Source organism: Acaromyces ingoldii (assembly GCF_003144295.1).
Source record: "Acaromyces ingoldii strain MCA 4198 unplaced genomic scaffold FA10scaffold_7, whole genome shotgun sequence".
Lineage (NCBI taxonomy): Eukaryota > Fungi > Basidiomycota > Exobasidiomycetes > Exobasidiales > Cryptobasidiaceae > Acaromyces > Acaromyces ingoldii.
Genome location: NW_020290253.1, coordinates 334414 through 357123, shown reverse-complemented (window position 1 = coordinate 357123; position 22710 = coordinate 334414). Strand labels below are relative to the sequence as shown.

General features: G+C 60.3%; 9 protein-coding genes across 9 annotated transcripts; 3 read left to right on the top strand and 6 right to left on the bottom strand.

Annotated features, from left to right (window-relative positions):
- Positions 1 to 49: 49 nt before the first annotated feature.
- On the bottom strand, positions 50 to 2859 carry FA10DRAFT_269370 (hypothetical protein). The gene has a single exon (XM_025522727.1). The coding sequence runs from the start codon at positions 2756 to 2758 to the stop codon at positions 212 to 214; it is 2547 nt and encodes an 848-aa protein (XP_025374617.1). The 5' UTR covers positions 2759 to 2859; the 3' UTR covers positions 50 to 211.
- Positions 2860 to 3123: 264 nt separating this feature from the next.
- On the bottom strand, positions 3124 to 3383 carry FA10DRAFT_269369 (hypothetical protein). The gene has a single exon (XM_025522726.1). The coding sequence runs from the start codon at positions 3365 to 3367 to the stop codon at positions 3164 to 3166; it is 204 nt and encodes a 67-aa protein (XP_025374616.1). The 5' UTR covers positions 3368 to 3383; the 3' UTR covers positions 3124 to 3163.
- Positions 3257 to 4203, top strand: FA10DRAFT_269368 (hypothetical protein). The gene is made up of 6 exons (XM_025522725.1): positions 3257 to 3432; positions 3499 to 3605; positions 3667 to 3707; positions 3772 to 3818; positions 3881 to 3952; positions 4022 to 4203. Exons 2-6 carry the CDS (start codon positions 3579 to 3581, stop codon positions 4114 to 4116), a joined length of 282 nt encoding a protein of 93 aa, XP_025374615.1. The 5' UTR covers positions 3257 to 3432; positions 3499 to 3578; the 3' UTR covers positions 4117 to 4203.
- A 444-nt stretch (positions 4204 to 4647) lies between these two features.
- FA10DRAFT_234623 (Rad4-domain-containing protein) lies at positions 4648 to 7598 on the bottom strand (the record flags this gene model as incomplete). The annotated part of the gene is made up of 2 exons (XM_025518990.1): positions 4648 to 7182; positions 7251 to 7598. The coding sequence occupies 2 exons, from the start codon at positions 7596 to 7598 to the stop codon at positions 4648 to 4650; spliced, it is 2883 nt and encodes a 960-aa protein (XP_025374614.1).
- A 709-nt stretch (positions 7599 to 8307) lies between these two features.
- FA10DRAFT_304185 (hypothetical protein) lies at positions 8308 to 12097 on the top strand. The gene is made up of 3 exons (XM_025525326.1): positions 8308 to 8625; positions 8706 to 10686; positions 10759 to 12097. The coding sequence occupies exons 1-3, from the start codon at positions 8470 to 8472 to the stop codon at positions 12012 to 12014; spliced, it is 3393 nt and encodes a 1130-aa protein (XP_025374613.1). The 5' UTR covers positions 8308 to 8469; the 3' UTR covers positions 12015 to 12097.
- On the bottom strand, positions 12020 to 12660 carry FA10DRAFT_255843 (hypothetical protein). The gene is made up of 2 exons (XM_025519784.1): positions 12526 to 12660; positions 12020 to 12458 (listed from the first exon to the last, which is right to left on the bottom strand). The coding sequence occupies exons 1-2, from the start codon at positions 12572 to 12574 to the stop codon at positions 12160 to 12162; spliced, it is 348 nt and encodes a 115-aa protein (XP_025374612.1). The 5' UTR covers positions 12575 to 12660; the 3' UTR covers positions 12020 to 12159.
- Positions 12661 to 12783: 123 nt separating this feature from the next.
- On the top strand, positions 12784 to 15557 carry FA10DRAFT_269364 (hypothetical protein). The gene is made up of 2 exons (XM_025522724.1): positions 12784 to 12881; positions 12946 to 15557. Exons 1-2 carry the CDS (start codon positions 12836 to 12838, stop codon positions 15228 to 15230), a joined length of 2331 nt encoding a protein of 776 aa, XP_025374611.1. The 5' UTR covers positions 12784 to 12835; the 3' UTR covers positions 15231 to 15557.
- Positions 15218 to 17647, bottom strand: FA10DRAFT_269363 (putative lanosterol synthase). The gene has a single exon (XM_025522723.1). The coding sequence runs from the start codon at positions 17525 to 17527 to the stop codon at positions 15329 to 15331; it is 2199 nt and encodes a 732-aa protein (XP_025374610.1). The 5' UTR covers positions 17528 to 17647; the 3' UTR covers positions 15218 to 15328.
- Positions 17648 to 17831: 184 nt separating this feature from the next.
- Positions 17832 to 22420, bottom strand: FA10DRAFT_269362 (hypothetical protein). The gene is made up of 2 exons (XM_025522722.1): positions 21434 to 22420; positions 17832 to 21368 (listed from the first exon to the last, which is right to left on the bottom strand). Exons 1-2 carry the CDS (start codon positions 22266 to 22268, stop codon positions 18022 to 18024), a joined length of 4182 nt encoding a protein of 1393 aa, XP_025374609.1. The 5' UTR covers positions 22269 to 22420; the 3' UTR covers positions 17832 to 18021.
- Positions 22421 to 22710: the final 290 nt, after the last annotated feature.

The window sequence follows — 22710 nt, the reverse complement described above, 5'->3', positions numbered from 1 at the left end:
GAGGCTCATTTTAAGTCACGTCAAATGCTCAGCCGAGGGGTCTGATGGTGTGACAGAGATCGTGAGAGACGTTCAATTGAAAAGCAGATTCGTAACAAAACATGGCGCATCAGGAAAGAGGCCCGTGAGAATAGCCCAGGATGACGATCTCAAAGAAGATGACAAACGCAGATTCGAAAAGCAAAGGAAAGAGGAGGTTGGGGAAAGGATTCTACAGGAGGAGTCCGTCGTCGCCATCGCCATCGCCATCATCGCCACCCCGCTTGCCGACGGTGAAGACACCCTTGACGGGCAAATTAGAAAGCAGAAGCTTTCCGAGGCCGGAGTTCCAGATCTTGGCCTTGGCCTTACCCTCGATACCCGCCCTTGCACCTTCGCCTGTGACAATCTTCCAGCTGAAAGAGCGGAACTCGGCGCCTCGGCCGGGGAGGACGGTGAAAGGCACATTCTTGAGCTCGGAACGGAGGAGCTTGCGTTGCTTCTTCGGATCCGTTGGGTCCAGATAGGTCGTGGCGGGCGCCCAAACATGGGGCACCACACGGCCAAAGGCACCCTTGGGAAGCGGGTCTGGCAGAGGCTCGGGCTCCGGAACATCTGGGTCTTTGCTGGGCTCATCTCCATCCTCGTCTTGGGCTCCTGCCTCGTCTTTGTCTCCGTCGTCATCACCTTTACCACCTCCGTGCCGCATGCTGGGAGGCTTGCCATTATAGACAAGAATGTCTGGCCACAGGTCCGTAATGTCGACATCGACGGTGGCGAGCTGGCCCGGCATGTTCATGACGCCCATGACTGTGCCGCTGCACAGGAGCTTCTCCCTCTCGAAGGGGTGAGGGGTGATTTTGAGGTCATTGATCGTCACGTTCTGAATCAGATCCGTCACCTTGGACCCAGGGAAGCTGATCGGAAGTGAAAGGGTCCGCAGGGCGCGGTCCAGCCACGCTGGCAGGACAGAGCCGCCGCCGGGGAGTGGCTCTTCGTCGTCGGCATTGCCCAGCGTCTTCTTTGCCTGGGGTGTCGTGAAGGGGGAACCGCCGTGAACGTAGACAGAGTTGGGCTCGCCACGAAGGAAGCGACTCAAAAAGCCACTGAGGGCAGCTTGGCCTGGCGAATCATCTTCGACATGTGCGTTGCCAGCGTCCAGCACCTTTTGGCCGTTGCGGCTAGATGCATAGACTGGCTCAGCCTCCTCCGAGGATAGCACGGACTGAGGAGGGGGAACGACTCTGCCTGTCAGCTTCAAGGGGATCTTGTCCTGGCCATTGATCTCGATGGGCTCTGTTGCCACCGCTGCGAGAAGGACGGTATCCTTTGGCTGCGTGCTGGGAGGCTTGCTGAAGAGGCTGCTCCCATTGTTGTTCTTGTCCTTGTTGTCTTCGATGGGCAGAAAGACGCCAAAGGGTAGGCTGTAGCCAACGTAACCCTTGAGGAGCTTACCCAGCGGATTCTTTGCCTCAGCATAAGCCTTGATGCCCAAAGCCCTTGATGCCGTTGCGACCAAGTCACCATCGTCTTGCAGCTCCAGCTTGTCCTTTGGTTTTCCGATCTCGAAAAAGTCGTACCTGGTCAGGTTGAGGAAGTCATCGGTGCCGGTGCCATTGTTGTCGAGCTTGGGAATGTCCTGACCCAAGCGCTTCCAGATGTCGCCCATGGCCAGGTCGACCCAGCCAGGCACGTTCCAGCGCTTTTTTCCAACCTCGCCTGCCGTCCACTCCTTTTGGCTGAGTCCACGGACGCGAACCGAGTGCACGTTGAAGTCGAGAATGGCGCGCTTGTTCTTGATGGCATTTTGAGCGAAGACAAGCAGGTCGGGAGCGGATGGCTTGAGGAGAATCGTCAAGCTCAGGGGCGTCTCAGCTTCCGGAGCTTCGTCCTTGTTGCCGAGCGACGTCACGCCGTGTCCCTTGAGAGGAGGAAGCGGCACCAGCAGGGGCTCAATGTCAAATGTGATGAGGTCGGTGGGCTCCTGGCGGGCGAGTGACTTAATCTTCTTGCCGTCATCGCCGTCTTCGCCCTCGGGAAGCAGATGGACCTCATCCACTTTTCTCTTGACGCTCCAGTCAGGTGATCGGAGTGCGACTTGACCCACGTCGACCTCTGCGCCCTTGACCTTGGAAAAGACCCATTCGATAAGGTCTCTCTCTTTGCGCTTCCAGAGCCCCTTTTCCTTGCGCGGTCCGAGCCATTCGTCCAGAGCAGCGTCGCCATCGAGGCCAATGCGGCCGTCGATGCGGACGTAGACACCTTCGCTTGTGAGATTGAGAAGCTCGACCTTATCGGGCCCGTCGACGTTGAGGGAACGGGCAATGATTCGTTGCTGGACGGCCTCGTTGGGAGACCGGAGGGTGATAAGAAAGAGGTGAGCGACGGCGATGAGCAGGAGCAGGAGCACAACGCCAATGGCAATGAGGAGGCCGACAATGGTCCAGAAGATGCCTGGATGTCCCGCCTTGAACTTGCGAACCCTCTCCTTCATGCTTGGCCGGGGTGAAGGACCAGCGGCTGGGCCAGCTTCGACGGTTTGCTCGTCGGTGCTGCGCTGCTTGCCCTTGTTGGTGGTGGCGCTGTATGCCGATGATGCGATCCCGTGGACATACTGCGACGTGCGCGACAAGAGCTGTCTAGGATAGTGGGACCATCCTGCTGCTCTCTCGCCATCGGCGCCGTTGCTTAGCAGAGGCGCATCCTCGCCCGCCTCTACATCGTCGTTTCTGCCGTCGACGGGTGCAAGCCCGTTGGTCTCGGGCTCTCGAGCCGCCATGTGAGGATAAAGTGAGGCGCCAGCGGAGGCGTCTTCTATCGGTGGATGAGACTTGGGACGGAACTTTGTCACGCAGAGCGATGAGCGCGCGAGAAAGTCAGTCGCCTTGGATGAGGCAAATGGCGAGAGGCAGCGGGGGTTCAACCGGACTCTTACTTTGACGGCAGGCGACGGCAGGCACGCGCGCCACAGTAAAAAGTGGAAATGTGGAGCCTGCGAGCCGCCCAGCCTAAGCGCGCGCAGCCTGCAGCTTGCTGCGTCCAAAATCCTCTCTGCTTGCTTCAATGGCACCGGGCCTCCTTCTGGGCCGATGTCCTTTATTGTTCAAGTAAACAAACAACCCCAATCTAGCTGATTCGCAGGTGCTTTGGTAGAAAGCGTTCTCTCCACAAGCAAGCCACACTCTCAAAGCAAAAGAACCGTCGGTGCTGAATGCCGTGCGCTGTTGCAACAGGACCTTTTCTCATCCATTGCCGACTTGCTGGCTTTGATACGGAGTAAAACCTTTGAACAGGGCATTTGGACATGCGCCATGTGAATCGTAGTGCAGGAGGACTGAGTGCCCCAGTCTCCGACTGAGCGGAAGGCGGTTCCATCGTCTGGGCTCATTCGGCCTCCGCACCGTGGCGCAATCTTGCCTGTATGCCCACTGGAGATTCTCTTCCTTTATAATGGTGCGTTCGCCTCTAATTTACGAGGATCTGACCAACGTCAAAGGGACTAAACAGTTCATCTTACAGCTGCAAACCCACCTCTTCTTGCCCCTTCCAAGGCTCGCACAACTTCTCAAATAACGGGCCTCTAGCATCAGCGATCAAACATGTGGCTCGCAGCCATCACCCTTTACGTGAGCTGGCGTAGTCGCACGAGAGAGCGATCCCGATTGACCTGCGAAACTCGCGCACTAGATTCTCGTCCTGGCTAGGTCCATTCCAACCGCGAAGAGCACGTCGGTATCTTCGTGAAGGGAGAGAAAAGCTTGACATAGTTGCCACTGATAAGTACCCACACAGAATCACGTACCTCTACGATAAGAATCACGGAAGCGACAAAGACGTTCGTGGGTCTTGCTTGCCCTGCGCTTTGATGCTATGCTCTCGTTCACTCGGATCTCTCACGCAGTTGGCGCTTGCGAATTGCCGTCAGGGTACAGCGACTTGGCGGGCGCCGATCTCTTCAATTGTCCAAGCAATGGTGCGCATTATTCTAGCGTGTCTTGGTTGCTTAGTAGGCTTACGCAAGAGGCTCGCTCATCCCTCTCAGATGAATGTCATTGTGACAAAGGTGCAGATGTGGAAACAGTCCGAACCGAGTTTTGGCGCGTATGCGGCCTATTGAAAGGCGTACCAATGGGTTAAGTCGACGAGAGACGTTCGCGCAGTCCACACTCGACCATAGACTTGTACGAAGGCACTCGGCGACATCGACGAAAGTACAGGCACCATTCTTGTTGCATACGTTTCTCTAGCCTCCAAATTCATCTTGCTGGTGACGAAAGGAATCAGATCTTAGTCCGTGAAGAAGGGAAGAGAGTGACGAGAGATGGAAAGCGAATTTATTAAGGCGAACTTGACACACCAAAGTCGTGAACAGCTGTGAAGTTTGGCAATTGAATCAATGCTAAAGTCGTATCAGTCATTGTCTTGGTCCACCTGGCTGCAGCCTCACGCTGTTCAGGGGACAAAGCGGAACATTGGTCCCACCGAAGGGTCTGTTCTGAGAGGCGCTCAGAAACCCAGAGTTCCCAAGGGTGAAATTGATCAAGAGTGAAGTTCCCGCCACAATTTGGTTATTTTTGCAACAGCTTTACAAGATTGAATGTGGACAAGTTGCTGTACATGCGATACGATATTGTTACAGCGAAGTCCTTCTAGCACGATAATGTCTCCTCATTCTCCTTCCATCATGAAGCCTCCCCCTCCTCCTTCCTCAATCTCGGCGTGGAGGCTCCTGTACGCACTCGCATCGCCATCCTCTCCCTCTTGCTCCTGCATCTCCTCGGGCTCTCCAGCCCCTCCAGTGTCTTCTTGTCCATACTCTCTTCTGACCCGCTCGGTGATCCTCAAGCTGTTCAAGAGCCTCTTCCAGTTCTTGATGGCTCGTTCGACCCGCTTGTTGTGCTCGCGCTCCGCCGCGACGTGTTCCGACGTCCAATAGGCGTCCAGGAGCGCATCGTGATGCTTGGCGGCTACCACGATACCAGACATCTTGGGCATGGACCGATGCTTGCGAAATTCGAAGCCGGTGATGGCTTCAGCATACTGGATCCCCAGGCTTTTTGCCACTTTTCCAACGCCGCTGTATGGTATATGGGCAGCTCCCTCGGGAAGCATGCTTGGCACAAACAGGTCGATGTTGCCAAATGCGTTTGTCGGCACCTTTCCATCTTCGGACACTGGCGGCGGCACATACAGCTCGGTCTGGAACTCGGCGTACAGTCCTTCCTGCGGTAGCTCGCCACCTTCCATCCTGGCCTGCTCTTCTGCCCGTTTGTTCGCCAGCGTGTAGCCTCGGCTGCGGACCCACTTAAGGGCCTCCTCTCCCGGGCGCACAACCTTGCCCTCGTTGTACCACTGTCGCGCCGAGCGGCAGACGACGACGTTGCGACGAAGAAACACGGGAGTGCCTTGAAAGGTGCCCGCCTGCTTTGCTGGAAAGATGACTTCATCTCTCTTAAGGTGCTTTTCCAGCGCGTAGACCGGATGGTCCTTGAAGGCCGCCACGCTGCTTGGCATGGGCTCGCGTGACGCCGCATTCTCCAATTCAACATCCTCGACGGCGTCACGCTCCAGTTTCTGCGGCCGGTGGATGGCACTGACAACCTTTGGCCACCATTCTTCGAGCGTCGTCGGCCCCTTCTTGGTTGCCGGCGGCCTCATTCGGCTGATGCGGCTGTGCAACGTTCGTGTATAGCGCGCTGTCACATCCCTAGCGTGGCCGTCCTCTTCAAAGGCAACAACGTAGACAAGGCGGTTGCTCCGATCGCTTGGGAGCGGCTCCATTCTCCGGCTCCCAGTGGGCTCAACGAGGTTGCGTACGACGTCGACGGTGATCCACCGTTTCCAGGGCTTGCTAAACACCTCGACCCACATCGTAGGAGGCGCAGTCATATCGACTGGCTTGACGTCGGTCACATTGTCCGATCCAAGCTCCGTGTCCTTGAGCTTCTTGGGCCGCATCGGGCGCAGCTTTGGCTGATACTCTACATCTAGCGGTGCTTCGAGATTCTTCCACCTCTCATCGCGGTAGTCGCCGTCCGTGGTCTTCTCGCGCTTCTTGTCAGGCTCGGACTCGGACTCTTTGGCTTTGCCCTTTCCTTTGATCGGCTTCGAAGTTGGCGACGGCTCGTCACTTGTCTGCGGTGCTTTGCCCTTCCCGTTTCTTGACCGAGTCGCACGCAGGGGAGGTCCATTTGTTGTGTTTTGATCATCACGCTCTGCATTGGAAACCTTGCCCTTGGCTCTGCTGGATGCAGATGCTGCACTCGCGGTGCTTGCCACGCTTGCAGGCTTGGAGGCAGTCCCACTCTTGAGCCTCTGCCTTGCTGCCGCTCGTGATCGGGCACCCGTCCTGCTGACAACTCCGTCATCTTCGGCGCTCACTGTGTCCTCTCCGCCGCCGAAGCTTTCGTCGTCGCTCGTCATCACATCCTCTGGCTTGCGATTGGCGGCCACGTAGCTCGCATCAAGGGCCCGAGTCTCATTCAGGCGCATCGCCTTTCGCTTTTTTCCCAACGAGCCCATCTTTGGTTTCTCGCCCGTCGCACCAACCGTTGAGGCCACCTTGGCCGCCGCGACGCTCCAGCTGGGTGCCTGAATGCTGACGACCAATCGCGACGGGATACCCAAGGCTCGGCACATGCTTGCGAACAGCTGTGCGCTCGTCTCGCGGGAGCCCATGAGCTCTCGAGCGTGGGTCATGAGATCTTCGGCCGATGTAATGGGTTCTGCCGACTCGCCGAGGCGGAGAAAGTGAGGCTGCGTCGAGTTGCCGGGGCCAAAGAGGGTGATTTCGCTGAAGGGCGCCTTTGGCTTCCTTTCCTTTTCCTCGCCCTCTTCCTGGGCTGCTTCAGACGACGAAGCTTTGGCTTTCCCCTTTCCCTTAGCTTTCTTAATCTCGCTCCTCTCCCTTCGCTCCGCTCGATGTCTCTCTTCTCGCTGCCTGGCAGTCTCCACGACCCACCCGTCGACGCGCCGGCCAGGCGCAGGGAAGAGGCCATTGAAGCTGTCTGGATCGGGCTGCCGCAGCGCAGCACCGGCCGTCATGTTGGGCTCGAGTCGGAAGCGGCTAATCCACCACCTGGTGATTTCCCGCAGCAGCGACTCAAACATCCTCACCCGCTCGTTTTGGACGGGCACCTTCTTGGGATGGATCAGTCGCAGCTTCTCGAGGAAGGTATTCGGTACGAGGGTGTACAGATGGTCCTGGAGGGTTCGAATGAGCCTCAAAATTGGTCAGCGGTCTACTATGCCCATGATCGGTACACACTCACTCGGAGAGCCTCGTCATTGATGAGACTGTTTCGCGCCTTTGTATGTGCAATGACAGCGAGCACCATCCACTTGTGTGCTGCCAGTCTTGAAACACGATCTCGATGGGTGATGATGGGACCCTTGCGCTTGGCACCCAACTTGAGCTCCAAGGCCCTCTTCTGAGGCCCATGGATGGAGATTGAAATGCCGCCGGGCTGTCCCTTGCCATCCTTGAAGATGGGGACGTCTGACCCGCCTTCGTTTCCATCCTCCCCTGCAGCAGCAGCATCAGCTGCTTCGTATGCGGCCGCGTAGGCCTCTTCGTGTACCGCTTCCCCCCCTCCCTCGGCCAAATCGACTTCCTCCATGTCGTCGTCTTCGTCCTCATCATCATCTTGTCCTTCCTCCTCATCCTCGTCATCTCCTCCCTCATTTTCCTCACTCCTTGGTCTCGACGGCAGCTCGACCTCCTCCATGTCGTCATCCATCCCGTCAGAGTCATCTTCTCGTTTCGAGGGAGCAATCGATCCATTCTGCTTCCCGGCTGCACCAACGTCGTCGTCATCGCTCAGCACTACAACGAGGTCCTCAGCCTGGCGCCTGCTCCTTTCCGACGTCCGCCCGCGTAGAGTTCTCGATGTGGACGCGCCATTGGAGGCTCCGTTCCTTTTCGGCCGCTTTGCAGGCGGCTCGCGAACCTCTTCGACCGAGTCCGAAGGCCGCTCCAGGCTGCTGTCGCTCACCGACTTGACCGAAAAGACTTCCTCATCGGGCGAGGGCCGCCGGTACGTCTTGGGGTCGGGCGGCGGTGCTGCAGCGGACGCGGCCTGTGCACCACGTTTGCGGCGAGGCGGCATGCCGGCTTGTGCTTCGTCGTCTTAGCGAGCGAAAGACGAGCAAGTTGCGCCTGGATGTCGTCGATTGGCTCGTTCTTTCCGACTTGACTTGAGTCAGCTTCGCGCAGCTGTGGAGGCATCAGAAAAAATGACCGACTGCTTTTTGACACGACTGACGGATATGTGACCAAAAAAAGAAGACCAACACCGCGACTCACTCACTTCCCCTCTCTGTGCAAAGCGTAAAATAAAAACAAAGGGTGTAATTTCAAGTGCAGCTGAGCCGCTTGGACCCCTCCGACAACCTTCTTCGACGACGACCGGCGGCGATGTCGTGATCACGACCGCGAACACTCAGGAGCACAAGAGCAGACTCGAGGAGAAGAAGGAAACTCTTGCCAGGATGAGCCTCCGCAGCTCGCCCGTCAGGGTGCACGGAAAGAAGGACACGGAGCCAGAATATGGGAGGCCGCTCAGCATCATCGAGAGCGTGGCCAGCGGAGAAGAGGGGGCGAGTGACGAGGAGCGCGGAGCAGACGAGGGAGAGCACGGACACTATGTGAGTGCATAAATCGTATCCTCATCTCATCACCATCAAATTGACAAGTCCTGTGCGCATTTATCTTGAAAATCGCCAAGGCCATCACCTCTGGCACGATGACACCACCACATCCATCGCCCTCGCCAGAACCGATGGACCAGGCGGCTGCCTCATCGTCGACCGACTCGCAAGTGTCGAGCCTGTCTGACAAGTCGACGCTCGAGGGCCACATCCAGTCGCTCTTCACCAAGTTTGTCCCTGCCTCGTCGTCTGATTCGCAGGGCGAGCGCTGTGTCCTGTGCAGAGATCTGCCGAGCCTGTTGGACGAGTACGAGAGACAGCGCGGGTCACGCCTGGTCAGCGACCGGCTTCGCGAGGAGCTGACCCAGCAGGTCTCGCAGAGCCCAGACGTCGAGATCAGCGCCAGCACGCTGCTCCAGCTCATTGGCGCCCTTCAGGCTGCGCAGCCAGAGAGCGACGGAGAGGAGGGGGACTCTGTCGCCTTGCGCAGGGCCGCTGCCGCCACTGCTGCTGCTGCTGCTGCGGCTGCCGCTTACACGGCCACTACCACATCCGGTTCAGGGGGCGAAGACAGCTCGTTTTCGTCGCAGGACGACTCGAGCGTCTCGTCATCCAACGAGGAAGAGTACGAAGACGACAGCTTCGAGCGCATTGGAGAGGACGACTACCAACGATCAAGCTCACGGGATAGAAAACAGAGCACGCCTACCGTTGGGGGCCGACGACCGCTGCACTTGGACGACGATGGCAGGCCCCGCGCCTTTCCTCGGTCACAGAGCGAGAGGGCCGGACTCGGCCAGGGGGCAGGCGTCAGCACAGGCACAGAAGATGGAAATGGACAAGGTCAGGGCGAGAGACAGGAGCGCGACGAAGAAGACCAGCTCACCCCAGGGCCATCGGCGTGGTCCTCGATGCGAGCGACGCCCCGAAAGAAGACAACATCGGACCCCTCCGACTCGCCTTACACCTCCCGCCGTGTCTCGGCACCGGCCTCGGCCCCAGCTGGGCCCTCGAAGCGGGCGAAGGGCGACAAGCGTCACGAGAGGCGCAAGAGCATCGATCCAGAGAACAGAGAGGTGCTTCGAGGCAAGGGCAAACTGCAGGCGCCCCCAAGCGCATGGAGCCGACCCAAGCCACAGGCACTGGCGAACCGAGAGAAGGAGAGGGAGCGAGAGAGACAGAGAAAGCTGAGCGACGCGTCGAGCCTGGGAAGCCCCGACCACCCGCAGAACAGCCCGCTGGTCGACCGCGATTACGACGGCCACGCTGCGCTCGGCCTGGGCCGTCCTCCTCCCCCGGGTGGCGCACGGCAGCGCCTCTCCTCGCAGCCGACCATGTCCGTTGCGCGCGAGGAACTCGCTGCAACGCCGCCGAGCCTGCCCCGAAGCTCGAGCTCGAGCTCCACTGGCTTTGCCTTTCCCCGCGCCACGAGTCCGCCGTGGGGCGACTCGCACGAGGCAAGGGCCAACGAGCGGTGGGATGCGTTGCTCGACGACATCGAGACGCCGGGCGCGTCCAAGCTGCCCGCGAGTGCCAGCGCAGGCAGTTCCTACTTTGAGAGCGCCAGGAGCTCCTCGAGCCGTGCTGCCAGCCCGGGTATCGATGAGAGCAGCATCGGCAACTTTAGCAGCTTTGGCATCCTCGCCGGTGCAGGAGCAGCAGGCCCGCAGTCGCCCCGTCGATCGAGCAGCCGCGCGAGTGGGCGCCGCTATCGCTTCGATTCCGACGAAGCCGACGAGACAATGAGGCAGGCAGACGACGACGATCTCCAGTCGCAGCTCGAGGCGCTGCAGCGGACGCTCAACGAGCGCGAACGGGCGCACAACGAGGTGCAGGAAGAGCACGAGGCCATCATCTCTTCGCTGCAAAACGAAATCGAGGTGCTCAAGGACCAGAATGCGGTCATGAAGCGAGAGGAAAAGGAGGCAAGTGCGCGCGAGACGGGCCAGACAGACCTGATCAACAATCTCGAGAACGACCTGTCGAGGGAGCAGAAGCTGCACGAGATCCTAAAGGGGCAGCACAACAGGCTCAAGGTCCAATTGGATGACCAGAAGAGTGAGTTTGATTAAATCAGCGCCGAAAGTGTATGCTCTAGGATTGCTTATTGACCTTTTGTTCCCATGACAGACGAATCAAAGAAGCTGCGCGAGGCCGCAAGCGCAGACAAGCAGACGATGGAGAAGCTCGAGGGTGCCCAGGTCGGGTTCGTCGCAACGAATCAGAGACTGGCCGACGAGATCAGCAAGAAGCAAGCAAGGATCGAGGAGCTTCAGGCAAAGGTCACTCTTCTCGAGACTCAAAAGGCGGAAATGGAGGAGATGGAGACGACCAACGCTGCGCTGCGCGAAAAGATTGAGAGGCTGACGGCAGAGCTGGAGATGAGGGGGACAAGCGAGATTATCAACCGGGGCGACTTTGATCAGTCGAGCAAGGCGACACCATCTAGGACACTGGGAGCAGAGATGCAGCGTCTGCTGGACAATGCCCAGGCGGGCGAAGATGACGGCGGCGACGAAGACGGAGAAGCGAGCATGGACAGCATGATCGAGACAACCGTCACCCGCAGGCGCGTGCGGAGTTCAAAGTCGAAGCGCGCAGACGGCCAGGCGGGCGATGGAGAAGCCGAAAGCTCTGGGCGCATCGCAGAGGAACACGCACTGCCGACGTACGACGAGGCGGCGCTGGAGAAGAACATCGTTACCCGGCTGCACCCTAGCTGCAGCGCGGAGGAGCGCGCGTCTTCGCATCTTGTCGAAGGCGATGGCCACCGCTTGGTAGATGGCTTCGTCGAACTCTTCGTCGGCGGCCAAGCCATGTCGCCGAGCTATCATTACGAGATGCTCAAGCGCTCGCTCGGGATCAGGTGCCAATCGCTCGAGACTCGCATCGAGGAGCACAAGAAGGCTCTCAATGCACGCGTGTCTACGGAGACGGCTCACACTCGCCGAAGATCGCTTTCGACAATTGCCCGTTCAAGTCTCATTCAAGGAGTGCGACCGCTGGCAAGTCAGGCGAGGGACTTGGTCCCTGGTGCCGTCCGGTCCCGCGTCTACAATTACGTCTCTGCGGCAAAGAATAGCATCCTTTCCAAGGACAAAGCCGAAGAGTCGGCTCGCCGGCTGTTGCTCCTCTGCAGCATGCTCATCTTCTTCGTTGGCCTCTTTCTGGGTGTCTGGTGGAAGCCCAGGACCCGACTGCTCCTCAATGACGAGGACCCGTTCGAGTGGCGGCTGTCAAACTCGCTCGGACTTGGGTTGGGCGGCGGTTACCTCGACTACCGCGACGCCTATGTCGACGAAGGCTTCTTTGCTTGGATCGCCAGTCGAATCTTGCGGCTCAAATCATTCTCGCTCGACGTACGTCCGCGGCTGGTGCCTACTTGACTTGTACACGAAAGACAATATATGGTTGCTTGTACTCTAGAGATGCCCACAAATGCAGGGCTGCATGTAATGTACAGTGTATGAAAGACTTCTTTCTTGACTTTCCCTCCTTAGCGCCTCTTGACCGAGTGCTTAACTATAGCCCTCAGACTGGCCGCCTTTCGGGCCTCGAGCCGGTCCGCTCCATCTCTTGCCTCTTGACAAACTCTGTGCATTCCCATAGCTTGCGAAGGACGGGCGTGCACTGATTGCTGAGCTCTTCGTCGCCTTTGTGCGTATTGGCAGCGAGGCAGGCATCGTAAGCGCGGAGCTGCGGCTCGCACGTCTTTTTGATCGTCGAGAGCAGCGGCACAGCATCGGCGGCGCACTTGGACAGGGCGACGCGGTGCTCGTCACAGGAAGAAGGGTTGGCCTGGTTGGCGAGGATGCAGCGCTGAAACGTGTCTAACGAACCGAGCCCGGCGTCAGTCGAGGAACGTCATTAAGCACACTCACAATGCAAGAGACCCACCCAGCTGCTGGCCACATTTCCTCGCGACGAGCTCGATGCTTTCTTCCATTGTTGTTCTTTCCGTCGGTCGCTCAAAGTCGACGTTCGTGTGACCAAAACCAAAAAAACAAAATCTTCTCGTCGGAGGAGGCGTCGGAAAAATCAAAAGTGGAGAGAGAGCGAGCGGAGTTGGCCGACGCAATCGATTTTGACCTGACGCACGTGTCGCTTTTTCTTGGGTTTTTTTTTAAGTCTTTCTTCTGAAAATGGTAGCATTGAGAAGAAAGTTGGTAAACGTTTCGTTCTGACTCCTTCACCAAAGACAACGACGATGACGCTTTCTCACCCAAACATTAGCGACGGCTGGTTCCACGAGGGTGAGCGGCCCGATGCAGTGGCAGCTGCGCAAGAGGGAAGTAGCTGACCACTTCTCCGCCACAGCCAACTCACAATGGCCGGGCCAGGCCATGTCGCTCAAGGTTCAGCGCATCCTTCACATGGAGAAGTCCAAGTTCCAGGACGTGCTCGTGTTCCAGTCGACCGACTACGGAAACGTCCTCGTGCTCGATGGAGTCATCCAGTGCACCGAGCGCGATGAGTTCTCGTACCAGGAGATGATCGCCCACCTTCCCCTGGCCTCGCACCCCAACCCGGAGAGGGTGCTGGTCATTGGCGGCGGCGACGGCGGTGTCCTGCGAGAGGTCGTCAAGCATGAGACAGTCAAGGAGGTCATCCTGTGCGACATTGACGAGGCCGTTCCCCGAGTCTCCAAGACGTACCTGCCCAACATGGCGGCCGGCCTGTCGCACCCCAAGTCCAAGGTCATCATCGGCGATGGCTTTGCCTTCCTCCAGCAGCCCGAGAACCAGGCCGCCTTCGATGTCATCATCACCGACAGCTCGGACCCGGTCGGACCTGCCGAGTCGCTCTTCCAGCCTCCCTTCTTCAAGCTGCTCAAGGGTGCGCTCAAGCCTGGCGGACACATCTCCACGCAGGGCGAGTGCCAGTGGCTGCACCTGCCGCTGATCCGCGAGCTGCGCAAGAGCACCCGCGAGCTCTTCCCCGTGTCCGAGTACGCATTCACGACGATTCCCACGTACCCGTGCGGCCAGATCGGCTTCGTCGTCTGCTCTCTTGATGCTGGCCACGACGTGCGCAAGCCGCTTCGCAAGGTCCCTGACTGCCGCTACTACAACGAAGAGGTGCACAAGGCTGCCTTCACCCTGCCTGAGTTTGCTCGCCAGGTCGTCGAGGAGGGCAAGCCCGCTCCTGGACCCGTCATTGCCACGGGCGAGGGCCTGATCGAGAAGAAGAAGCGGGAGGCAAAGAAGATTCTCCTGCTCGGCAGTGGATACGTCGCTGGGCCGTTTGCAGAGTACATGCTCCGGTACCCCGAGTACCAGCTGACGGTGGCCTCTTCTCGGCTGGAGAATGCGCAAAAGCTGGCGAACAGCCTCTCTGCGGGTGCTTCGGCCACGGCCGTTGATGTCAATGACCCCGCTGCGCTGGGCGCGGCAATCGCCAAGCACGACGTCGTCATCTCGCTCATTCCCTACACCTACCATGCTGCTGTGATCAAGGCTGCGTGCGAGCACAAGGTCGATGTTGTCACCACGAGCTACGTCTCCGACGCGATCCGCGAGCTGGCGCCCCAGATTGAGAAGGCCGGCATCACTGTCATGAACGAGATTGGCCTTGACCCAGGCCTCGACCACCTGTACGCCGTCAAGGCCATCGACGAGGTGCACGAGCAGGGCGGCAAGATCAAGTCCTTCCTCTCCTACTGCGGTGGTCTCCCCGCCCCCGAGGCGGCCGACAACCCGCTCGGCTACAAGTTCTCGTGGTCCTCGCGCGGTGTGCTCCTGGCGGTGCGAAACACGGCCAAGTTCTACCAGGCTCCCCATAAAGAGCCCCAGGTCGTCTCGGGCGTGGAGCTGATGGCGTCTGCCAAGCCCTACTACATCAACCCGGCCTTTGCCTTTGTGTCCTACCCGAACCGCGACTCGTCGCCGTTCCGCGAGTGGTACAACATTCCCGAGGCCGAGACGTGCATCCGCGGCACTCTGCGCTACCAGGGCTTCCCCGAGTTTGTCCTCGCCATTGTTCGCATGGGCCTGCTGGACGACTCGGACAACCACAAGGACTGGCTCAAGGTCGACGACGCCAGTCTCACCTGGCCAAAGGTCGCCGCCAAGCTCCTTGGCACCGGCTCGGCCACGGACGCCGCCTCGCTCTCCAAGGCCATCGAGTCCAAGTGCGGATTCCGGACCCAGGACGAGCGGTCGCAGGTCCTCTCGGGTCTCCGGTGGCTCGGCCTCTTTGACGACAAGGCCAAGCTCACTGTGCGCGGACTGCCCGCGCAGCAAAAGGCCGGCTACGGAAACCCGCTCGACACGCTGTGCGCCACGCTCGAGGAGAAGTGCAGGTACGAGGCCGGCGAGCGCGACATGGTCATGCTCCAGCACCGCTTCGAGATCGAGACCAAGGAGGGCGAGCAAAAGACACTCACGTCGACCCTCCTCGACTATGGCCACCCGCAGGGATACTCGAGTATGGCGAGGCTCGTGGGTATCCCCTGCGCAATTGCCACAAGGCTCCTCCTCGAGGGCGAGAAGGGCATCAAGCAGCAGGGCAAGATTGTGGCGCCGTACTCAAAGGAGGTCTGCGACCCGATTCGCCTCGAGCTCGAGAAGGAGGGAATCGCGCTTACTGAGAGGTACATCTGATCGGGCTTGTATTGTTCTGCGAGAAAGGGAGAGTGTGTGTATAGAAGAAAAGCTACCGAGCAAAGAGTATAAAAAGCACATCTGCGCTGCTACTATTTCTATGGCCAAGCACCCTTCTCGACCAGGTATCGATTGGCTTTGCCCAGCGCCCAGACGCTGAAGCAGAAGGGGTAGAGGCAGTAGTCGATTGCGCAGTTCCTGTTGAAGACGCCCAGGATCTCTTCGTTTTTCCACGATCCATCGGGCTGCTGTCGAGACATGATGAGCCTCGCTGCCCTTTTCAGCGGCTCGACGTGCGGGTACTGGGCGTGGAGGAGCGCAATGAGTGCCCAGGATGTCTGGACGACGTTGGACCTCTTTCCCTGGATCCATCTTCCCTCGACGCACGACGTAAAGTCCTCGGACCAGCCGCCGTCGGCGGCCGACTGCTTGGAGATGAGCAGATCGCAGGCCCGCTTGACCGGCTCCGAGTTCTCGTAGCTCTGCCCGTCGAGGTGGAGCGACTCGAGCGCAAAGAGCGTCGCGTACGTGTGGCACACGGCCCAGCTCCCAAACCACGAGCCATCGTCCTGCTGGGCCGAGAGAATATAGCCAATGGCGCGCTTGATCGTCGTGTCAATCTCCTTGCGCCGGTACTCGTCGCCCGTCTGCTTAAACTTCTGGAGCGCAGTGACGACAGACGTGGTGCACTCTGGGTAGTCGTACTCGCGCATGATGTCGCCAAACACCTCGGCCGGATTGAGGAGCTCGATCATGTGGGGCGCATTGATGGGCTCGTAGCTCGCAAAGCCACCGCTCTTGTTCTGCATGCCCAAGATGACATCGACCGACTGCCTGAGCCTCTCTTGAGAAATCTTGCGGGGCAACTTGGCCGTCTCTTGGAGCATAATTGTCGCCTTCATGCCTTCGCCCGTGCAGTCGCTGACGGTGTACCCCTGCTCCTTTGTGCTGAAGGGCCAGGCTCCCTTTGTCGCGTACCGATAGCACTCCTTGTAGTATTTTGGGTTGTCGCGGATCTGACAGTCGTCGAGCCAGTCGAGGACCTTTGCACACGCCGCCTTGTTGGCAGGCTCCTCGACGAGGCCGCTGTCGACCATGGCCTGCGCGATAAACGACGTGTCCCAGAGCTGGCTGCCGTTGGTGCCGCACATCATCATGCCCTGTGGCCCGAGCCAGAGGAAATCCTTGAGCTTCTCGCGGTGCAGCGCCATCGCTTTGCTCTCGGCTCCCTCCTCGACCCAGCGGCAGACGTAGTTGAGCATCTTGTTGACGGGGCCCAGGCACTGGTACCCCGTGTTCTCGTCTTCCATGCACAGGAGGTCATAGGCCCGCTTGATGCCCGCACGGCGCAGGGGAGGGATACCACCGCACGACTCGTACACGCCCAGGAGCGCCATGAGGCCGTCGAGCGTCTTGGTATGGGGCGCAAAGACGTCAATCTCGGCGACGTTGTTGCGGTGCGAGGGCCAGTCAATGTCGTCGTATGGCTCCGTGTAGAGCTCGTTCCGCAGCGACTCAATCAGCGGGTCGACGGGTGCCGAGAAGCGCTTTGCCCAGAGGTAGCCCATGGGGATGTAGACCATCCTTGTATGGATCCACCAGCGCCAGGGATGGATGGGGAGCCAGTCGGGCAGACACCAGAGCTCCGGTGGGACCGGGTTGACGCCCTCCCAGTCGTACACGCCCAGGATGGAGAGCCAGAACTTGCCCCACGACGGCGCACCCGTCGCTCCACCGAGCTTGTGCAGTGTCGCCCTGGCCTTGACCATGGCCGGGTGCTCGGCATCGAGGCCCAGGATTCTCGCAGCGACATAGTTGCACGCCGTGCCAAAGACGGTCGAAGGCCCCGCGACATGGAGGCCCCAGCCGCCATCCTCATTTGCCTTGTTGAGGAGGTACCTCGTCATCTCGATCCGCCACGGCTCGGGGATGGGCGTCTGCGTGACGTACATGCCGATCAGGAGGCCCGGCATGAGAAAGAGGGGCCCGCCATACTCGGACGACCAGTGGCCGTCCTTTGCCTGGATGCGGCGGTAGAAGGCAAAGCCATTGCGGGCAGAGTCGAGCGGCGTCTTGGCCGTCGGAAGCGTTGGCGCATCGATGCCGAGGCCGAGCCAGTACCGATCCTCGTCCGTCTGGGGCCACGCGACGCAGGCCTGCTCCGAGTCGAGGTAGTGCCAGACATGGCGGCCGTGGTCGACCTCGAGGCGCCACCGCTTCAGGTCCGTCTTTTCCACCTGGTAGTGGCCGTGGCCGACAGCTTCCGTCGTGGGCTGCACATTTTTCGCAGGAGCCATGGCTTGGGATGGAAGTAAAGAGGGGAACGGGGATGAAAAGGGGAAAAGAAAAGGGCGAGCGAGCGAGCGAAGGAAGAAGCCAGGCCGACTGGTGGAAACGGCTACAGTAAGGCTCAATGTTCGTTCCCCCGGGTCTCGGGTCTCGGAAGAGTTCAAGTGCAGCAAGCACCGCGCTAAAAATTAAACAGGAGAAAACCACCTGAGGATTGCTTCTTGCTCGCTGGGGCAGTTCGCCGTCCTCTCCCTTCCTTCACTTGCCAAGTGGGGACGACAGGGAAAGGGCAAAAGCAATTATTCGATTCGATTTCCGACTCCAAGCACAGAGAACTTGGTGGGTAACAGGGGGAAGCAAAGCAAAAAGATAAAGAAAAAGGAAAGGAGCGTGAGGGAGTGCCAAGCACCAATGGCTAATGGCAACCATAAGAAAGAATGTTGATTAATGTGGGTTTGTGTGTGTATGTGTGTGTGCGGGTGCATGTGTGCTGTGTCCATCTTCACCGCCTGATGCTTCCGCTGCGACCGACGACCTCCATGCCGGCTGGCAGGGGGATCGCAGGGTTGTAGCCTGAAACGTTGTTGTTGGACGCACTCTTTTTCTTCGAGATCGACTTCTTCTTCTTAATCGAGCCCGTGGTCGAAGCGACAGACTCGGTGCCTGCCCCTTTCTTTGTCGTCGAGGCTTGCTTGCTGCTTCCCGTGGCCTTGCCCCAGGAGCGGCTGGCCATGTTGAATGCCTGTCGGGCACTGGCGTAGCTGTCGGCGCCCTGCTCGCCCGCACCGCCGCGGCCCTCGTCGTCGCTGCTGTCGCTGTCGTCGGCCGTCGAGCGGCCAATTCTCGTCGCCCACCCTTGCCTCTCCCGCGGTGTCGCTCCCAGATCGACGGGCGAGTAGTCCTTGGACTGGTGGATGCGCGGCGGCGCAGGAGGTGGGGGTGCAATCCTCGCAGAGAGGGTGGCGCCGGGTTGGTCAGTCGAGGAGTGGCGCTGATGTGAGGAGGAAGACTTTTTGCTGTTGTTGTTGAATGCCGAGTCAAACGAGTGGTCTTCGGTCGGTGTCTCGGGCGGCAGCTTGACGTCGGGCGCCATTCGCACGCTCTTTCTCCTGCTCACGCCGCTGCCAGCGTCGACAGAGGTGTCGCTCGTGGCGACATTGGCTGGCGCCGCAGACAGGTTGCTCGTGGCTGGGTTGGCGGTAGCTGCGCCAGTCGATGCCTGGGCTGCAGGAGCAGCAGAAGCAGCAGCAGTGGGAGCAGCGGTGGTGGCAGCCGCTCCACCGTCGTCGCTGTCGCTGCTGTCGTCGCCAAGGCCAGCACCGTAAGTCCTGCTCGTCTTTGTCGGCGTCGAAAGAGTCTGAGCAGCAGCAGCAGGAGCAGGTCTTGGCGGGGAGCCCACGCCACTGCCGAGCTTTGTGCTCCGGTCGACAAAGCGTCGCACGCCGTCGGTGTTAGTCGTCATCGCCGACGGCGCCTCGGCAGGGCCAGGGTTGTTGGTGAGGAACTGCTGGTAGGCCGACGCCTCTCCCGGCGTCATGAGCGCCGGCGAGACCCTGCCTGCTTCGGCGAGTGGCGTCCTGCGGCTCGGCGTAGTGGGCTTGCCCCTCTCGTCGAGGTCCAGCTTGAACGGCTCCGAGGCGGGCATATCGATGCGTGGGACGGGCACCGAGCTTCGCTTCAGCTGGCTGGGCGTCGCCGGTTTGTTGGAGTCGCTCTTGCCCAGCTCGACGTCTAGGTGGCCCGTGCCGTCAATGGTGGAATCGACACCGAGGCTGGCATGTGCAGGTGCACGTGCAGGTGCCGGTGCCGAAGCCAGTTGATTGATCGACAGGCTCGTGACAGGCGGAGGAGCCGAGATGGGCGGAGGCAAGACGGGCATCGGGCTGCTGCGTCCACCGCCAATGCTGCTCGAGATGCTCCCTGTACGCATGAGATCCGCGGCTCCCCCGGGCACCTTCAAGGCCGGCTTGAGTGGCGGGCTCGTCGCTGCCGACGGTTGCGGCACATGGCGAGGGTGACTGTCCTTTCCCTCGCGTTGCTGCTGGGGCTGCGGTGGCTGTGCCTGGGCTGGATGCGACGTCGGCGCTGCATTCGGCGCTTTTGCCGCAGGAGGAGCCGCCACCGCCGCTGCTGCTGCTGCTGCTCGGACGGGTGCCTCTTCAGGCATATAATCGGTGCTCTTGGTCACCCAGGAGCTCGTGTTGAATTTTGCCTCGAGGTCGCCGGGCGCGACTGCACTCATGCGCTTCGACGTCCTCCTTGCCACCTTGTCGCCAGCGGCTGCGCCAGATGCTCGCCCCTTGGATCCGTAGTTGAGACTCTCGCTGCGCCGCACACCCGCTGAGGCGTCGCCCGGCACAATGACCGAGGAGCGCTTGGGCTTGACCGAGGCGGCCGTCGAGCGGGTCCGCGTGGCCTGGGTGCCGATCTCGCTGCCTCCATCTTGCGATGGCGTCGGCTGCTTCTTCTTCTTCTTGGTCACGGTGCCCTTTTTCTTGAGAGACCCGGCCTCGGGCGCTCCTGGCGCAGGCGCGGCCGCCGTCGCCGAGCCGGCAAAGCCAGTGCCAATGACGGCACGCCTGGCCTGCTCCTCCTCTTCCTGCTTGGCCTTCCAGCTCTTGGGACCGGCGGTGACGCTTGCACTGCTCGGTATCCTGCGCAGGCTCGCACGCTTGCCGATGCCAGTCAGCCGGGAGCCAATGCCGACGTCAGAGTTGGTCTGGTCCGTCTGCCACAGAGGCCGTGGCTGGTTGACGTGGCGGACGAGGTCGCGCTGGTCCTCTTCGTCGCTGCTGTCCTGCTCGACGCTTCCAATCGGTCCGCGCAGGAGATTCTGCCTTCGCCGAGCCCGCTCGACGCCGTCGTCAGCCTGGTTGCTCTGTCGGACACCACGCAGATTGGCATCGGTCCGCGTCTCCCAGGCCGAGGACGACGTCTTGCGCGATCGACCGTCGCCCTCGGCTGCTGCTGCTGCTGCCGTGGCAGGCTCTCCCTTGATGTCCGTCTTGAAGAGCTTGCCCATGCGTCCAAAGAAGCCGCCGCTTCCGCTTCCCTTGCGCGCCCTTGCTCCATCGCGGTCCTGCCGGGCCGTGCCAGAGGCCGAGCTGTCAAATGAGTGGCCACCGGCAGCAGCATGGGCCACCGAAGGCCGCATTCGAAAGCTTCCTCCACCGCCGCCGCCGCCGCCACGGTGAGCGACGGTTCCTCGGCCGTTTGCCTCGTCGGCCGAAGAGTCAGACTCGTCCTGGTTGCCCGACGAGGCGCCAGGCATGTACAGCTTGGGTGCCAAAGGCACAGGGCCCAGATTGACGCCGTCGAGATTCAGCCGCGGCGCCATGGGGACCTCGGGCATCGGCACCACATTGACGTCGCGCGCAGGTGCCCTGGCTGCCTTGGCCTGCTTCGACGTGGGTGTTGTTCGAGAAAGCGGCCGCTCCTCCTTTGCCGGTGGCGTGGGTCCAGGCGTGACATTGTGCGTGGGGTCGTTCGGTGGCAGCTGCGTGTGCATGTCGGGCCGGTTGTTGCGTTCGCGCGACTGCTGCGGCTGTGCCTGCGGCTGCTCTGGCACAAACGTCGCCATGTCACGGCCGATCTGATGGGGAGGGGGTATGGGTGTCCCTGTTCCTCGTTGATGACCCTCATCCCAGTCGCTGTCCGAATCGTCGTCGTCCTCGTCGTCGTTGCCACGGCCGCGGTGCCGCTGGGAGGCCTCCTCGCCGATACGGGAGGGGTAAGGAGCATGCATACCTCCCAGTGGTCGCGAGTACTGCTGCTGGTTGACCTGCGACGCAGACTGCGAGGGCGTCACCGACGAGTTTTCAAACGCAGGATGGTTGACCGGAAGCCGGTCTGTCCGTGGTCCCGGTCAGCATTTTTCTCATACAATAGCATGTCCATGAACACACGCCACTCACCATCGCTGTCTGCCTCGTGTCCGTGAGCGTGCACGTGCTGCTGCTGTTGCTGCTGGTGCTGGTGCTGCTGCATGCTCTGCATCTGCCGCCACGTCGCATGGCTGTCCTCTGACGGCTGCTCCAGGTCGTATTGGTGATGCTGGCCCTCCTGGTCCTGGTCCTGGTCCTGGTACTGCTGGTATCCGTCTTCGGCGTCGTACGGGTGCGGGTAGTGCTGCCGGGCAGTCGAGTCAAACGAGTCGAGGAGGAGGATGGCCTCCTTGGCGGCATCCACCATGGCTGCACCAGCGTCGCCCATCGTCTTCATGCGCATCGTCAGGGCCTCCTTGAAGGTGCGCCGCTTGACACCCACGAGGGCTGCCTCCTCGCTGGCGAGGACCTCTTCGCAGGCGTGCAGCTCCCGCCGGGCCACGGCCACCTTTTCGGCGCGCTCCTCGGGCGACTTGGAGTGCGACGACGAGGCGGCCTTGTTGCTCGCCTTGATGAGCCGGCCCACGAGAATGTCGCGGTCGCGGACCACGCTCCGGATCGATGCCTCGCGGTCGGCGACGTCCTTGAGCGCAGCGCGGTAGCCCTCGATGGCCGCTACATGCGTGCTCTGCACGTCGGCACAGGCGGCCAGCAGCGAGCCGAGGCGCGCGCTGGCGTCGGAAATGTCGGGCGCCTCGCTCGTGCCCCAGGCCGAGAGCGCAGCGCTGGCGGCATGGCCAGACGAGACCGAGGCGTGGAGGTGCTGGATGTAGGTGCGCTCCGTCTTGATCAGGTTCGTCAGCAGACGGCTGTCCGACGCCGCGTGGGGCCGCGACACGAATCCTGCTGCGCCGCTCAACGCCATCCCTGTGAAGCTTCAACGCCAACGAAAGAGGGAGGTAAAGCAGGTGATGAAGAAGAGTAGTGGGATGAGGGATGACGAGAGGTAAAAATGCGCTAAATGACGGGGGCTGGCTGGCTAGTAGTGGTATGCCTTCTTTCTCTTCCTAAACCAACCCTGCCTACGGAGGGAAGGATGCGCGTGCCGTCAGAGTGGAGCTCGAACTCCAGGTTTGCGCGCGTACGGAGGCCCAGGCCGAGATTGCTTCCAACCAAGCACGGTTGTGTCATTGTTTATTCGAGTGGAATGTTCACCCTATTCTGTTTTAATTGATGCGATTCAATCTCTGCTGAGGGAAATGTATACATCCTGCCTCAATTTGGAGCAATAGAGGGTTAAAGAATCCACACCAATTCCACAACGCAACAACTTACTAAAACAACGTGGTGCAGTCTCGCGTGCGGCG

Excerpts from the sequence above, each read along its gene's own strand:
- FA10DRAFT_269369 (XM_025522726.1), bottom strand. The coding sequence starts at position 3,367 with ATGAGCCCAGACGATGGAACCGCCTTCCGCTCAGTCGGAGACTGGGGC.
- FA10DRAFT_269364 (XM_025522724.1), top strand. The coding sequence starts at position 12,836 with ATGACGCTTTCTCACCCAAACATTAGCGACGGCTGGTTCCACGAGG. Across the intron at positions 12,882-12,945 it reads CGACGGCTGGTTCCACGAGG|CCAACTCACAATGGCCGGGC; the intron begins GTGAGCGGCCCG and ends TCTCCGCCACAG.
- FA10DRAFT_304185 (XM_025525326.1), top strand. The coding sequence starts at position 8,470 with ATGAGCCTCCGCAGCTCGCCCGTCAGGGTGCACGGAAAGAAGGACACG. Across the intron at positions 8,626-8,705 it reads AGGGAGAGCACGGACACTAT|GCCATCACCTCTGGCACGAT; the intron begins GTGAGTGCATAA and ends AAAATCGCCAAG. Across the intron at positions 10,687-10,758 it reads CCAATTGGATGACCAGAAGA|ACGAATCAAAGAAGCTGCGC; the intron begins GTGAGTTTGATT and ends TTCCCATGACAG.
- FA10DRAFT_269362 (XM_025522722.1), bottom strand. The coding sequence starts at position 22,268 with ATGGCGTTGAGCGGCGCAGCAGGATTCGTGTCGCGGCCCCACGCGGCG. Across the intron at positions 21,369-21,433 it reads ACACGAGGCAGACAGCGATG|ACCGGCTTCCGGTCAACCAT; the intron begins GTGAGTGGCGTG and ends GACCACGGACAG.
- FA10DRAFT_269370 (XM_025522727.1), bottom strand. The coding sequence starts at position 2,758 with ATGGCGGCTCGAGAGCCCGAGACCAACGGGCTTGCACCCGTCGACGGC.
- FA10DRAFT_269368 (XM_025522725.1), top strand. The coding sequence starts at position 3,579 with ATGTGGCTCGCAGCCATCACCCTTTAC. Across the intron at positions 3,819-3,880 it reads CGGAAGCGACAAAGACGTTC|TTGGCGCTTGCGAATTGCCG; the intron begins GTGGGTCTTGCT and ends TCTCTCACGCAG. Across the intron at positions 3,953-4,021 it reads CTTCAATTGTCCAAGCAATG|ATGAATGTCATTGTGACAAA; the intron begins GTGCGCATTATT and ends CATCCCTCTCAG.
- FA10DRAFT_255843 (XM_025519784.1), bottom strand. The coding sequence starts at position 12,574 with ATGGAAGAAAGCATCGAGCTCGTCGCGAGGAAATGTGGCCAGCAGCTG. Across the intron at positions 12,459-12,525 it reads GAAATGTGGCCAGCAGCTGG|ACACGTTTCAGCGCTGCATC; the intron begins GTGGGTCTCTTG and ends TCGGTTCGTTAG.
- FA10DRAFT_269363 (XM_025522723.1), bottom strand. The coding sequence starts at position 17,527 with ATGGCTCCTGCGAAAAATGTGCAGCCCACGACGGAAGCTGTCGGCCAC.